A 14421-nucleotide genomic window follows, 5' to 3' on the forward strand; every position below is an offset into this window, starting at 1 on the left:
CACACACACACACACACACACACACACACACACACACACACACACACACACACTGAAATGGCAACAAGGTGATAAGAACTAAGTGCAGTTTCCTAATTACACACCTATCACACTCAACATCACTGGATGTGACATACACATAATTGATAGTGCTCCTCTGGTCAGTGTCTTATATTTATTGATGTCCTACTTTAAACACTGATTTTATCTTTGACACCCAGAGGTTAAAAAGGCTACAAATATGGGTCACAGGTGTTTGTCTGCATGGTGCTAAAATACAAAGGTGATGAGTGATTTCCCTGCAGTGTTGACAGAGTGACATATTATGATGATGACTCTGAAGGTTGTTTAGGGGATGATTTGAAAGGTATCAATTAGCATTATTCATAGGAGAGCTTCTAGATTTATGAACAGGTGGACCAGAGCTCATTTGAAACGAGACACACTAGTCTGAGACAAATGGAGTCTGCATTTCAAATGTACAGTATCCTTTCTATAAGTAGTTAATGTATGTTGATATTTGGCAGAAGACTAGGACTCCTCACAGAAGCAAAAATGGTGAGGCAGATTATTTGCAAGAGTACTTTCTCCCTCTAGTGGAGAGAGTGGATATTGCAGCTTTTAACTGTAATTTTTCTAAAGCTTCTTGTCCTGCCTTAATAAACAGGAATGTGTTTCGTCCCTACAGTACGTTGTCTCAGACGACAACATGTTTGTCCTGTGGTAGCTACTGTAGCTTCTCATCGCATTTCAAAATTGAGGTTGGTTGCAATCTTATCGCTAGATGCCGCTGTAAACACATTACACTTTTTAATATTTACAGCGTTTCAGTCACACAAGATTAATTTAAAGGATATGTCTATGTAAATTAATTGTTACTTCTGATGTTATTTGCAATGTTTATGTTTTAATTGGGCAGGATAAGAGATTTATAGAAAATGTTAAGGTGAGTGTGTGTTGCATTCTGTTGTAATGACACAGATGTAAATAAAGTTTTATGACATTGAAAGCCTGCATGGTCAGCGTTATTTCTCGGAATAATTAGTAAAATAAAAAAGACTTATATTCTATGGCTTTTTGCAAAAAAAAATGTAAACAAGCGTATTGCATATGCACATGCAGGTACTTAAAGCATGATTCTTTATTTAGATTTCAGAATGAGCACGTTTGTCATTAATACTAAATATGCTGCGTTCTGTCTGCTGATCAGATACTGCAATGAAGATGAATTAATAGTTACTCACAGTTTAAAAAGTAAAATGTTAAATTTTTAATAAATAACGAAGTACTTTGCTAAAATCGTCCTATAAATTTAATAGAATGTTTGGGCATACCAAAATGGCTGTGCGGTGTCTTTACAGTTGTGATGTCATGCGCAATCCAGTCATTTATTATATAGATCAATGGAGAGATTGCTCTGTACATGTGCTTGTGTGCGCGTGCTTCGAGCAACCACTTAAATCTACAACAGGGCAAATCAACTGGCGGCCCATGGGCCAAATGCGTCCCTCCAATCATCTTTATCCACCGTGCCGGTCATCTTTGTCTGATTTAAAATCAGCGTTAGTACTTTTACCTTTCCACTGTACATGACAAATGATGGAGGAGAGTCGGAAAGGGTTTGCGTAGGATGCCAACCATCTGCGGGCGCATAATTATCGGATCCAATTTGAGCTTTGGATGCATTAAAAAAAGAAAAAACTTGTGCGACTACAACGCTTGTGACACAATGACCGGAATCCTTTTTTGTTTAACTTTATCTGTAACACTTGAATCCTTTAAAAACTATTAATTACTGATAAGTAAATTATTTACTATAAATACTTTTGTAGATTAAAGGCTCTAGCACTGTAATGAGCTTTTCTCTTAAAATGGAAATTTATTATGACTGCCACTAGGGGGTGAACTCCGATCGTCGTGTCCAGATGAAGTGTACAATGGAAAGGCAATTTGGCCTATATGTCTTTAAAATATTAAAAAAGAAAACATGAAGTGCATTTTAAGTCATTAGAAGAAGACTGGCTATATGTTTTAAATATTTGAAATGTAAAAATGTATGAAATGTAAACAGTTATAAACAAAAGAAGTTTAAAAGCTCTACATATGTTGATTATTTTCATTTGCACTTTTTTGTGCAATGTTCATAGGTGAACTATTAACATTTGGCTCTTGCAATGTTAAACTGCATTTGTTTTTAAAATATAAAAAATATGAGTAATTTAAAGGCTACAAGATAGGGGTAAAAGTTTGGCCTGCATCACATTTACAATTTTAAAATCTGGCCCTCGAAAAAGAGTAGTTAAAGACCCCTGATCTAACATGCAGATAGAGAGAGAATGAAAGGTTAGTAAATAAGAATGGACACAAGTATCTAAAAACTAGAAAGGGATCATAAGGTTTGCTTAGGAGGACACACTGTTTCCTTTAAATATTTAACACTGCTCAGAATCCAGTAATGACTACTGTATATGCAAGTGTGGCAAAATGATAGTTTTTTTTTACTTTGTTATGCGTTATGGTGGCATTTTTGACGTTGCGGTTTTGACTAGTCAGCTCTGTACATGGTGGTCTCATAGAGATCATTAGAGATCGTTCACAAAAGACTTTGCGTGGTGGAAAATGTAATGTGTTGTAGAAAGAGTGCATCTGAATGAACCACAGGGTACTCTTGTGGACAAAATGACCGTAATGCACTTCCCTAATGGAACGAGAAAGACAGACAGTAGACACGGTTTAGTTTATAAACAGCTTAAATGTTATCTTAAGCTGTGCTGTTGTGGGTGTTTGTTGTATGTGCAAATGTGTGTGTGGTTAGTCAAAGGAAGTTTAACAGTTCAGTACATTGTGTGCTTTTATTAATTGTATTAATTTAACTACCGTTAATTGTCATGTTGTCTTTTACAGAAAAATTTTACCATTCGTTGTTCAACATTTGTTGCTTTCCTCTGTCAGAATCAGGGAGGGCTGCTGTCTGTGTGTTTAGGGTTCTTTTCTACGAGTGCTAAAAATAGTACTGTATCCTCAAAAATAAGACTGTATTCTCAGTCTGCTCACCCTGTATATCTATTTGTAGTTAGTTTCAGTTACCAGACCTTTTTTTTTTTTACCTCAACCCATATACTGCATCTCTTTGACACACAAACACAACATATACACACATAAGGAAGTGTCATAACAGGAAGTTGGGGGTGTTGGGGAAGAAAGATTTAGCTCAGAAAGGCTCAGGCAGTGAGGGTCAATGGCTCTCTAGCTGTTTGTATGAGCGTGTGTATGAAAGTAGACATGCATCTATTTGAAGAATAAATCTGGTGTGCAAGCCCAAGAGAGAGAGAAGCAGGGAGAGATGTGGCCTCATAGAGGGAAATGGGTCCTACCTCCCACTCCTCCTCCTCATCCTGACATCAGGTAAGACTGAACAAGTATCTTCAGTATGTAAATGTGCGTCTACCCTGGCTTGTGCATCCATGTGCTCAGTGTTTGGCCGACCATGCTATTTCGTTTGGAGAATAATACTCTGATCTGTGATCACCACCATGAAGGCAGCATTCGGACCTGTAGTAAAGGACAATATCTAGCAGTAGGAGTTACATATGTACTGTAATGTTTTGTAGAAGAGTATTGGTTTGCGATTTAGTCATGTAACTGGTAAGAAAAATCTCTTAAGTAATTACTTAAAAACCCTTGTGTTGGTCCAAACGTGCATACCTTTTTAGTGTCGAATATTAAGGACAGCTGCTTTTGTCAATCATATTTATAGGATGAATAAAAGCCAAAAAATGTATTCTCTTCTGTTTTATTGAAGTCAGTCATATGGATTTAAAATGACATACTGAGATGCGTAAATAAATTTTAATTCAATGGGGAACTGTCCCTATAACATGCTAGCAAGCATGACTGTGCTTAACTGTTCAGTCACGCTGTTTGTGGCTGATGGCATGAGTAAGTGTTGTATTTCACAAACTTACCCAATCAAGCATGTTCAGCTCTGTTACTAATCCTGGGTTTGTGTATCTGTGTGCTGTCAGCTCAAGCTGAATAACATAAAATATCAGCCTACTCATTCAGTGTGCCATGCTTCTGTTTGTAGGTTTGTAAAATCTCGGTTTGACTGGCTTGTTGTTTAGGGGATATATTTAGGCTAGACATACAGTATGTAATATATATATGTAAACCATCGGGGACCACTAAGGTTGTAAAGGTTGTAACAGAGATTTTCATGGTTTGTTTAATGGCCTGGCTAGTGGCTAAACTGAACTCTGGAACAAATACCTCATTGAAAATACCAAAAATGTTTTGATTTCCTTGAAATGAGGGGAGACAGCGATCATGGATCAACGTTAAGGTTTGGCAGTCTATCTGTACTAAGAATGTATGCATTATATAGTACACATTTTACACAGTAACGTTAGCTCAGTGTAGTTTTTGATGCGCTTTAGCTATTATTTGAACTATGTAATCGACTTGTTCTTTTTTTGCTTTTTATCAGAAATAAACTATTGTTATTGATTTTCTGCAGAAGTTTACCGGAAGTTACATTTGTTCCACGAAAGCCATTTGTTTATGTTGTTACTGCTTAAACCGTCTATATGCTATTTAAACAATCATTATTATAATAATCATCAGCTAGAAAGACCCTAAAATTAATGAAAACAGACAGATAGGATTTTTTTGTTGAACATATGGTTTATTATATCAAACTTAAAAAAACTTTTAGGAATATAAGTCTAGCTTTAAAAAAAAATTGAAGACAAAATTAAGCTGCACATCTCCCATTTGAACAAAATAAGGAATAAGTTATTTCTCTTTAGATTAGACCAGAATAAACCAAACACTGGTTTCACAGTCATTCCACTGCCCACTCTAAAAACAAACGGTGCTAAATAGCACCAAAAGTGGTTCTTTGCTCGTAATCATAGAAGAACCATTTTTAGTGCAATATAGCACCAGTGAAGCACCTGTGTAGAACCACATAGTGCTATTTAGAACCATATGTGGTGCTACAGTGGTGCTATATGGCACCCATATGGTTCTACCCAGGTGCTTCACCGGTGCTATATGGCACTAAAAAGGGTTCTTCTATGATTACAAGCAAAGAACCATGTTTGGTGCTATATAGCACAGTTTGTATGGGAGAGCAAAATGTGCAGGCAGGGCCATTTTTGGATTATCAAAGTATTCCTATTCTGCAGATTTTAAAGAGACATATCATGAAAATCTGACTTTTTCCATGTTTAACTGGGTGCCCAGTGCTTTTATTAACCTAGAAAATGTGAAAAGATCAACCTAGTAAAATTTTTTTTGGTAAACCATTCTCTGCAAGCATGTAGAAAAATAGGTCATTGAAATTTGGCTTCCCTGGTGATGTCAGAAGGGGATAATACCGTCTCTTATTTTGCACTATCCAACCACGGCACTGCTATTTAGTGCAGAGATCAGCTCATTTGCATTTTAAAGGAGACACCCAAAAACGGCACATTTTTGCTCACACCTACAAAGTGACAATTTTAACATGCTATAATAAATTATCTATATGGTATTTTGAGCTAAAACTTCACAAACATACCCTGGGGACACCAAAGATTTGTTTGACATCTTATGAAAGTTTTGTGAAATGTCCCCTTTAACTTTTCTTCAGTGGAGGATAGAGATAAGAATTTGTAGCCTCTGGTTTTGAAATATTTTCTCAGCTGTACATGTATGTCTAAACAGTCATGTAGAATGACATTGCATATGCCAGTAGTGCAGGTGAGATCTGCTTTCATTTCCCCCCCTAAAACCGTGAAGCAAATGTTCACGGTATGATAATCATGCACGTTAATATTGCGGTAAATAGGGATGCACCGATACCACTTTTTTGGAATATGAGTACGAGTACTTGCATTTCAGTACTTGCCGATACCGATACAGAGTACTTAATAAAAAAAAAATGATTTAACAGATTTTTACAGGTAACAGCTTTGGGTTTTTTTCCAGTTTGTTGTAAACTCTGCCTCTTTGGACAACACAAGAGGATTAACCCCGTACACGCCCCTCAAACATAGACATTTCTCAAACCGTGGTATCGATCCCCGGTATCGGGGGACTTTTAACGAGTACGAGTACTTTAGAAAATGTGGTATCAAGGCCGATACCAGTATCGGTGCATCCCTAGCGGTAAACTGTCATACTGTTACAACCCTAGTGACCACCAACTCTTATTTCAGAATCGCCTGATGTCTCGTACGTGAATAAGCGGATTTCACAATGTGATGGTGATTACGTTGGATGTTTTTTCCTTTGTGTTTTGGGTTTAGACTGCTCTGATGTTTGGCAGATACTTTATTATTTAAAGTAAACATGGCACAACTTATAATCTTCTGTTTAGCCTTCAGCATTTTTGAATGATGGAGGCACAATGGTTGCATAGATAGATTGGTAAAGCAGATATTGCAGATTCAATCTCAATAGCATATAACCCACTGTGCCCTTAAGCAGATCTTAAAGGGATGATTCGCCCAATTTAACGACCCTCACATTGTTCCAGAATAAAGACGCTCATACAGGTTAATAATAAAATGTGATTGAGTAAATAATGACAGAATTTTTATTTGAACTTTGTTCAGTATTTGCTTTATCAATCTATATCTGTAACTATTTTGTCTCCACCATTCAAACGTACATTTTACATTTACACTAATGTATTTGGCTGATGCTCTTACAATGCAATTCATTTTCTCAGAGAACCCACAACATTTGCACTGCGGTTCAGTACTCAACCATTTCTTTACCAATTGAATTACAGGAAATTGAATTTATGTCTAGATCAGATAACGCAAATACGTTAAATTAATTGACATTGATTGTAATTTTATCCACATTTTGTCAATATAAATACGACAAATACATTGTGTAAAATAGACAGTGTAATATATTTCACTTTTGTAATACCTTTCATAAAGTTAGACGTGCAGATGCTAAATCTAACCACAAGGTGGAGGTACAGTCTAGAGAAGCACAAAATCAATGTATGTTAGGACATCATTTCGCTTTGATCTATCTTTTAAAATGGATTTTAAGGCTTAAAATTAATATGGTAAAGATAGTTAGTTTCTATTGAGTTGACACATTAGTGAAAATAGCTGATATAATAACTGATATGATGTTGAATTTCCTCCCTTTTGCTTGTGGTTGTATGCCGGCTGAATCCACAAAATATGTCATGTTCAGGTAATGTGATGATGAGATGGATGCATTCAGACAAAGCAATTTCAGAGTTGTTTCGTATACTATCACAAAATCACTGCACAGTACCACATACAAAAATTTGCCCTCAAAAGTATAGCTTAATCTGTGTAGGCTACATGCAAATACACATACACCCATTTTTTAACAGAAGAATTGCAGGAAACAGTGTCTGGTTTGTGGTCCAACCGTAATTGTGTATGACTCCCATGTTAGTGACATCAGTTCCTTCCTTCACAGGAAGTCTGTAGTGAGTGTGAATAGGAGGTAAGAAAGCGGAATTATTATGCTGTCTCTCTTATTATGTTTACATTTTTACAGTACACACACAAACACACACACACACACACACACACACACACGCACACACACATAAAGAGAGAGAGACTCTTCCTTTCTGTCTGTGCTATGACCTTATGACAATACTTCCTTTCTGGTAATTGTGGTTTTGTCCGCTTTCAGTGCGAATGTGTCGGGGGGAGACATTACAGTGTGCAGTGCCTATTAAAAGTATTAACCTCCTTGATTTTTTTTAATGGAATGGTTTACCCAAAAATGAAAATTCTCTCATAATTTTTTCACTCTTATGTTGTTACAAACCTGTATAAATTTCTTTGTTCTGATTAACATGAAAGGAATACCATGTTAAGCAAAACCTTCCATGAGCCACATTCACTTCCATAGTATTAATTTTTCCTACTATGGAAGTAAACGGGGCTCATAATTGGTTTGGATAAAAACATTCCTCAAAATATCTTCCTTTCATGTTCATCGGAACAAAGACATTTATACAGGATTGAAACGACATGAGATTGAGAAAATGATGACAGAATTTTCATTTTTTGGTAAACCATCCCTTTAATGGTGTGTCTTTGTCAGCAGGATTAAATAACAGTAGTGGACCTTATTTGTTGTTTTTCCAATGACCAACAAAAGTTTAAGATTTAACGTCAAAGTGAATAAAGTTTTTTTTTCTTTTTTACAAAACTAACCAACTAACTATTTTACTAAGCAAATCTGTAATCTTTACATACTCGGGGCTAGAATTGCAGTCAGAGGAACATTTAATAAATACTGATTTAGACATGGTTACTTATGCAGATTATTTATTTGTATTTAAACACACACACAAAAAGGATATAAATCAATAGCAACTGAAACTCAAACTTTTTCCACGCATGCACATTTTTTCCGCTTACACACATGCTTTCTTTATTTTATCAGTGACAATCTGCATTCATCCATTGGTGTATAATATCTTCCTCCTACCTATTTTCCTGAAATGAATGTGCTCACATATGCACACAAACATACAGTTTGCTGCTATATATAGATTTGTTGTATTTCCATGGCTAATATACATGTGTGTGTGTGTGTGTGTGTGTGTGTTACAAATATGTTTCTGTGACCTCATTCCTGACCTCTGTGACAGTCATAAAGTTGTTATCAAAAGTCAGTTCTACATAAAAAAAACCCAAATCACTGTAAAACTCATGTTAGCCATCCTGATTTGTCTGTAAGCTTACCACCTTTTTTCATTCTCCCTTTTGTTCTTCTGTCAGATAGAGAAACATAAAGAGACAATAAGATACATACTGTAAATGATTATGCTTAGAACAAGTCAGGCATCTGGAGGGGCAGCTACATTTGGGGTCCTTTCAAAGGAGTCCCTTCGGAGTTTGACACTTCCTGGTCTGTGAGTACAGCCGGCAGCTAGAGTGTATGTATATGCGCATGCATTGGCATGTGTGTAAGTGCAAGCAACAGCCAGAGTGAGAGGAAAACACAAGACGCATACTTCAACAGAAACACAAACTAGATCAAGAAAGGGGCGGAGATAATGAGGTGAAGAGGGAGAGAGAGAGAGAGAAAGATAAAGATATGAAGAGAGACCTAGAAGAATAAAAGCTTTTTGGTTTATGACTGGCACTCTGCATTGACCAGGACTGTAGGAACGCTGAACTTCCTGAGAGAAAGAAGGAGAGAGAAGAGGGAAGGAAGGAAAAGGGGGAAGGAATGTGGGGGTTCGGTTATAGGATTAAGTGTCTTAAAGGCGGACTGGGAAATGGATCACACTTGGAAGTCTTTGAGGATCTAGAGGTCTGATCGTTGTTCGCCTTATCCTCACTCTTGAGGGCAGGATGGATGTGACCCTTCTCTTAGTGTGTTGATATTTTTGTCACCATGAGGACTCTTGACTACACGAGTTTGTGACTGGTTACCGTTGTTTGGTTGACGGCCACGGCTCCTGATGGAGCACGAGCTTGGAGCAGGTTTGCTGGAAAAAGAAGAGGTCACAACCTCTCTGGCCTCCACGTCTGCTTCTTCTTCCAACTCCGACCTACCCTCCACCCCCCTGCCTGAGGGGGAAAGAGTCCAGGTGGGTCGCCGGCATAGCAGCAGGACTTTTACTGGTTTACGGCTGTTTGGAAGGAGGTGAGTTAAACAATGAACGCGGTGTAAACTTTATTAATATGTGCACGTGTATTTGTGTGTGGGTGGCTCTAAAAAAAGACAGCGAGAACTTACGGAGAGTGTGTATGCGTGTGTATACTACACAGCTCTGTGGTCATGTTTCCATTCAAAGTTTCCATCCTAAACTTGAGCTCTATACTTTATTTGCAATATCAGCAAGTTATGTCAGAAACATCATTTAAATGTTGTTAGCCATGATGTGTGTGCTTTTCTTATGTTTTTATAGGTCTATGATTGTAAGGTAGGCCACAGTGCTTTTGTCATTCATATAGATTATATATACTATTTATGACTTTTAGGTTTTGACACTGATTCTGTAAGGACTTGTGATTAGGTGTGTAGTTAAATATATACCTTAGGGTCGAAGCTGTCTTTAGAAGTTGGCTAAATCTGCCCATAGGTGTTAAAATTGTCAATAAGGAAACAATGATTGTTTCTCATTTAAACTTTTTACAGGTTACAGGTGCAATTGTGGAGTTTAGGTTTAATAATGATTCAGTATATAAATGCTATACGTTTGATGCCATATAAAACGGCAGCAGCCACAACTTGTAAATATAGTTTATACCATATGAACATGTTACAAAACATAAATGTACAAGGACATACGTAAATGCGTTCTTTTCTCAGCCTCGATTAGCTTATATATAACACAACGTTAGCCCTCCTTTTTTGCTGTTTAAATCGTATAACGTTCAGTATATGTTATCACACAACAAGACAGCTTCCATCATGGCACTCAACATATCTGAGCACTATTTCATGAAGTTATTGCTTAGTTATAATCAACATTAATACTGAGTTTAAATCCAGACAGGCTTGTGTTGTTTGTCCATGCCAGGCATTTACAATATCATCCATCTGCGCATTAAGTCCAAACGTTGTAGGAGAAATCTTGATCTATACAGCGTGGTGGTACTTCATGCTTTTACTATGGCATAGGCATGAAATCTGACCTCTGAGCCCGCTTAACAGATAATTCACATTTCACAAACATCTGATAAGTTTAGTTTTTACACCTTGTTGTTGTTTTGTTTGGAGACCTTCTCGTGCACATTTTAGCCCTAATTCAGTACTACGTATACCGTCTTTCTGCCAAGGTGATGTGGCAACAGATGCAAATGTGTTTTATAGGGACAAAAGCTTATTTTTTTGGGCCAGATTGCTGTTGGATGTTTTCTGGTTCGGCTATCACTGGGTGAATTCTGCTGCCATTTCTGCTGATTTAGATTGGCCATCCATCAGTACGAATGGTACACCACAGAGTACATCAGCACAGAGGGCCGAATGGCAGTGTAAATGTAAACCGGGAATATGTTACTGGGAAATATTTAGTTGTCGTGAAATCGTCCCAGTAGTCATCCTGGTAAATTAGTACCCGAACTAAGTGGTCCAAAAGCCCCTTATGTGTGACATATTCAGAGCACACGTTTTCTTCAACCCTGCAGATATCAGACTGTGTGACTCTTCTTTTCATACTGCTATTTTTCATGTGCACTCTTTCTCTCTGTCAAACACTTTAAAAGAGCAAACCGTACCTAATGGATTGATAGCTGACTGAGAAAGAAAGCAAGATGGGTGGGCAGTCAGTGTTAGAATAGGAAATGAAAATCACCCCTTACTAAACTTTCTAAATAGCTCAAACAATAATATGAGACAATTAGACATTCATAAGGAAAGTGATGACAAAATATGACTAATCATTCAACCCGTCTGTGATGTCTTTAGGTCATCTGTGATGTCCTTAATTATTTGATTAGTTTAACTGTTGAGCTCTGCAACAGTTGACTAAAGGCTTTCCTGCAAGCATGACAACATTTTCATCTCCTCTATTCTCTTTATCTCAGCTCTGTATGCGTTCGCTTTGATAAGACAGCTCCTGCTGTGTCTTTGTGTGTGTGTGTTTGTGTGTGTTAAGCTTATTAATTGATGCAATAAAGATGACCAGAGTTATGAGAAGAGGACGTAAATCAGACTGAATTATTAACTTTACCGGTGGTGCTCTGTTTCTGTGAGATCAGTTACTGCTTAGACAGAGCACAGGAATAAATAAGTCTGTAGACACCTGAGCGTGAAATGAGTGTGCATGTCTCTATTTGCCAGTATTCATTTACTTTGTCATACTGTCTGCTTACATTATCTTGCCTAGGCTGGATTAGTTCTGAACCCCTTCCCTCTGTTTGTTTATTTTTGTTTACTGTCTTAATGCATACAACGGTAAATTGTGTTTACCTTGAGAGCCTCTGTGACATCAGTGATGACGTTAAACACAAATAAGACTGGGTTTAGGAATGTTTAACTGCTGTAGCGTTGGGGTATGTGATTGTGTGTATAATTAACTTCAAAGTAATTTCAAGGGTGGAGGGATATTTTTGATCATGTCCTGGAACACTCTGCCAAAAAATACAGAGTTCCTCCTTGTCACCATAGCAACCCCGTGTCAGGCTGCCAGAAATCAGTGGAGAGACAGTCATCGTGTCAGACATTAGCTATCTGGGTTATCAGTATACACACACATGGGGGTCCGCATGTAACTCTGTCATGGTTGACAAGTAGCGTAGCCCATGGGGACTTGACAATTGTGACTCATGTTCGTGTGAGCGTTTAATACAGGATGCTGTGGAATTTCTACGCACCTGAGGTTTTTTGGGTCTGGTGTTTAACCTGTTTACACAGCGGCTAACCGCGACAATTGAAAGACAGCACATATTGTCAGCATGAAGTGGGAATGTCCAGTGACTCTACATGGTAGAGAAAAGTTTAACTTTATGCAAATGAGCAGCAATTACCTCAGATGAAGGCAGTGGAGCTCACAGTTTAATGTACTCGTAATTTGCAGGAATGTAGCAAAAAAAATGAATCATTGATGTCCGTATCAGTGTTGCTTCCTGCATTGATAATTGTTAATTTTCCTCATTTTTCCAGGCGAAAATCCCCAAAAAAGCTTCAGGGTGGAAAGAAAGATGCCCTTGAATGGGATCCACACTTACAGGACAGTCTGGGTCTTCAATAGAGTACCTAGTGAGATCATGGGCCCTATTTTAACAATCTAAGCACATTGTCTAAAGCGCACAGCGCAACGTCTAAATGAGCGTGTCCGAATCCACTTTTGCTAGTTTAACGACGGGAAAAATGGTTTGTGCGCCGAGCGCACGGTCGAAAAGGGTTGCTCCTTTTTTATGTGTAAAGGGAGTATTTTGGGCGTAACGTGCAATAAACCAATGAGAGTCTCAGATCTCATCCCCTTTAAAAGCAAGTTGCGCTGGTGCTATGTCTAATCCCTATTTAGATGACGGACTTTGTAAACTGAAAAACTAAGCGGAGGAAGAAGATCCCCAGTTTAAGATTAATGTTAAATAATTGTGTTGTTTTTCACGTGTATTGAAATTGTTATTTTTTTATTAAAGCCGCGCTGGCGGTGAAAGAGTTAAAAATGTTTCTCATCTCACCATATCCACAGGTACAGAGTCATCATATACAATAAATCCGTGAGCTAGCATTTAACTCTTTCACCGCCAGCGTTTTTAAAAAAAAAGTTGCCAGCCAGCGCCATCGTTTTTCATGATTTTCACCAAAGTTTAATGCCTTCCAGAAAATGTTCTTCTTTAAATATATAAACATACAATATACCAAATGAAAGAACAGACCCTCTGCTTTCAAACAAAAAAAAAACGTTTCATCCTACCTTTAGTGGTTCTTTTGCAATCAGCTATTGAATATGGGTAGGTTTTTGCAAAAACACCATATTTTGAGCAAAAAGCAGACATAATTCCATTTTTGTGACGGACTTTTCATAGAGATCCGATTTAGAGCGATCTTTAAAACAGACACGGACATGCAGCAGCTTGCCATAGGGCAATACTTCCGGTTTTAAAAAGTTGCGGAAGGGCGCCACCTGGTGGATAATAGCGGTATTGCTGAAAGACGGAAAATCTCGTCATTGGAGGGGAAGCGTTTTCTCTTAATTGACGAGATATCTCGTCAATGGCGGGGAAAGAGTTAAAAACAGATGAATTTGTTTAAAGCAAAGCATTTATTTACTTACCAGGCTGCAGGTGCCAGAACGCCCATGGGCACAAAAGGGGGCGCAAATGCATTTGCTATTTAAACAACATGGCGCTAAACGTGAAAATGATGATTGCGCAGGGTAGAAACCAGCTAAAGACACTTGCGTTGCGCATTGCGCTGCATTGGGCCGGGTGTAAGATAGAGCCCTTTATCTTCATAATTTTAAATTTGTTAATAATAGTTACACTGAATAAAATGATTCATTGAAATTAATCATTTTTTTTAAGGTAAGTGGTTGCAATCAATTTATTTAAGCTACATTTAAAAAAAAGTTTTATATTTTATTTTACTTTAATAATCTTTTTTGTTTAAATGAAGCTTAAATAAATTGATTGCAACCACTTACCTTAAAAAATTTATTAAATTCAATGAATCATTTTTTTCAGTAAAGGAAACTGATTCCTTCTCGAAATAGAATGAATTTTTTTTGTGCAGCTATTACATTAGGACATCCCACAGCAGGTGACACAGCAGGTGACAGTGAAAAACATGTATAATTGACTAAAAGTGCAGCGACCTGATGAACACAAGTTTGTCAGTTTAAACATTTTGTGTATTAAAGGATGAGAGCGAAAGATGGAGCAGTAAAACAGGTATAGTGTATGTATACAGTAGTAGGTGTGTATACTGTAGAAGGGTCTGGTTATGTAACATCAG

At 37.5% G+C, this 14421-nt stretch overlaps 1 protein-coding gene across 6 annotated transcripts in view; it reads left to right on the top strand.

Moving 5' to 3' along the window:
* The window catches only part of dgkza (diacylglycerol kinase, zeta a), a 108164-nt gene that overhangs the window by 12700 nt on the left and 81043 nt on the right, over window positions 1-14421 (top strand). The window contains exon 1 of one of the 6 annotated variants that reach the window (XM_065289465.2): window positions 3198-3405. The exons of 2 other annotated variants lie outside the window; for them this stretch is intronic. In XM_065289465.2, the coding sequence (XP_065145537.1) occupies window positions 3344-3405 (62 nt within the window). In that variant the 5' untranslated portion in view covers window positions 3198-3343. Of the gene's footprint in view, window positions 1-3197; window positions 3406-8861; window positions 9658-14421 lie in introns of those variants that run through there. 3 more of the 6 variants (XM_065289463.2, XM_065289466.2, XM_073812674.1) reach the window with 3 other exon arrangements.

Source organism: Paramisgurnus dabryanus, chromosome 2, assembly GCF_030506205.2.
Source record: "Paramisgurnus dabryanus chromosome 2, PD_genome_1.1, whole genome shotgun sequence".
Classification (NCBI taxonomy): Eukaryota; Metazoa; Chordata; class Actinopteri; order Cypriniformes; family Cobitidae; genus Paramisgurnus; species Paramisgurnus dabryanus.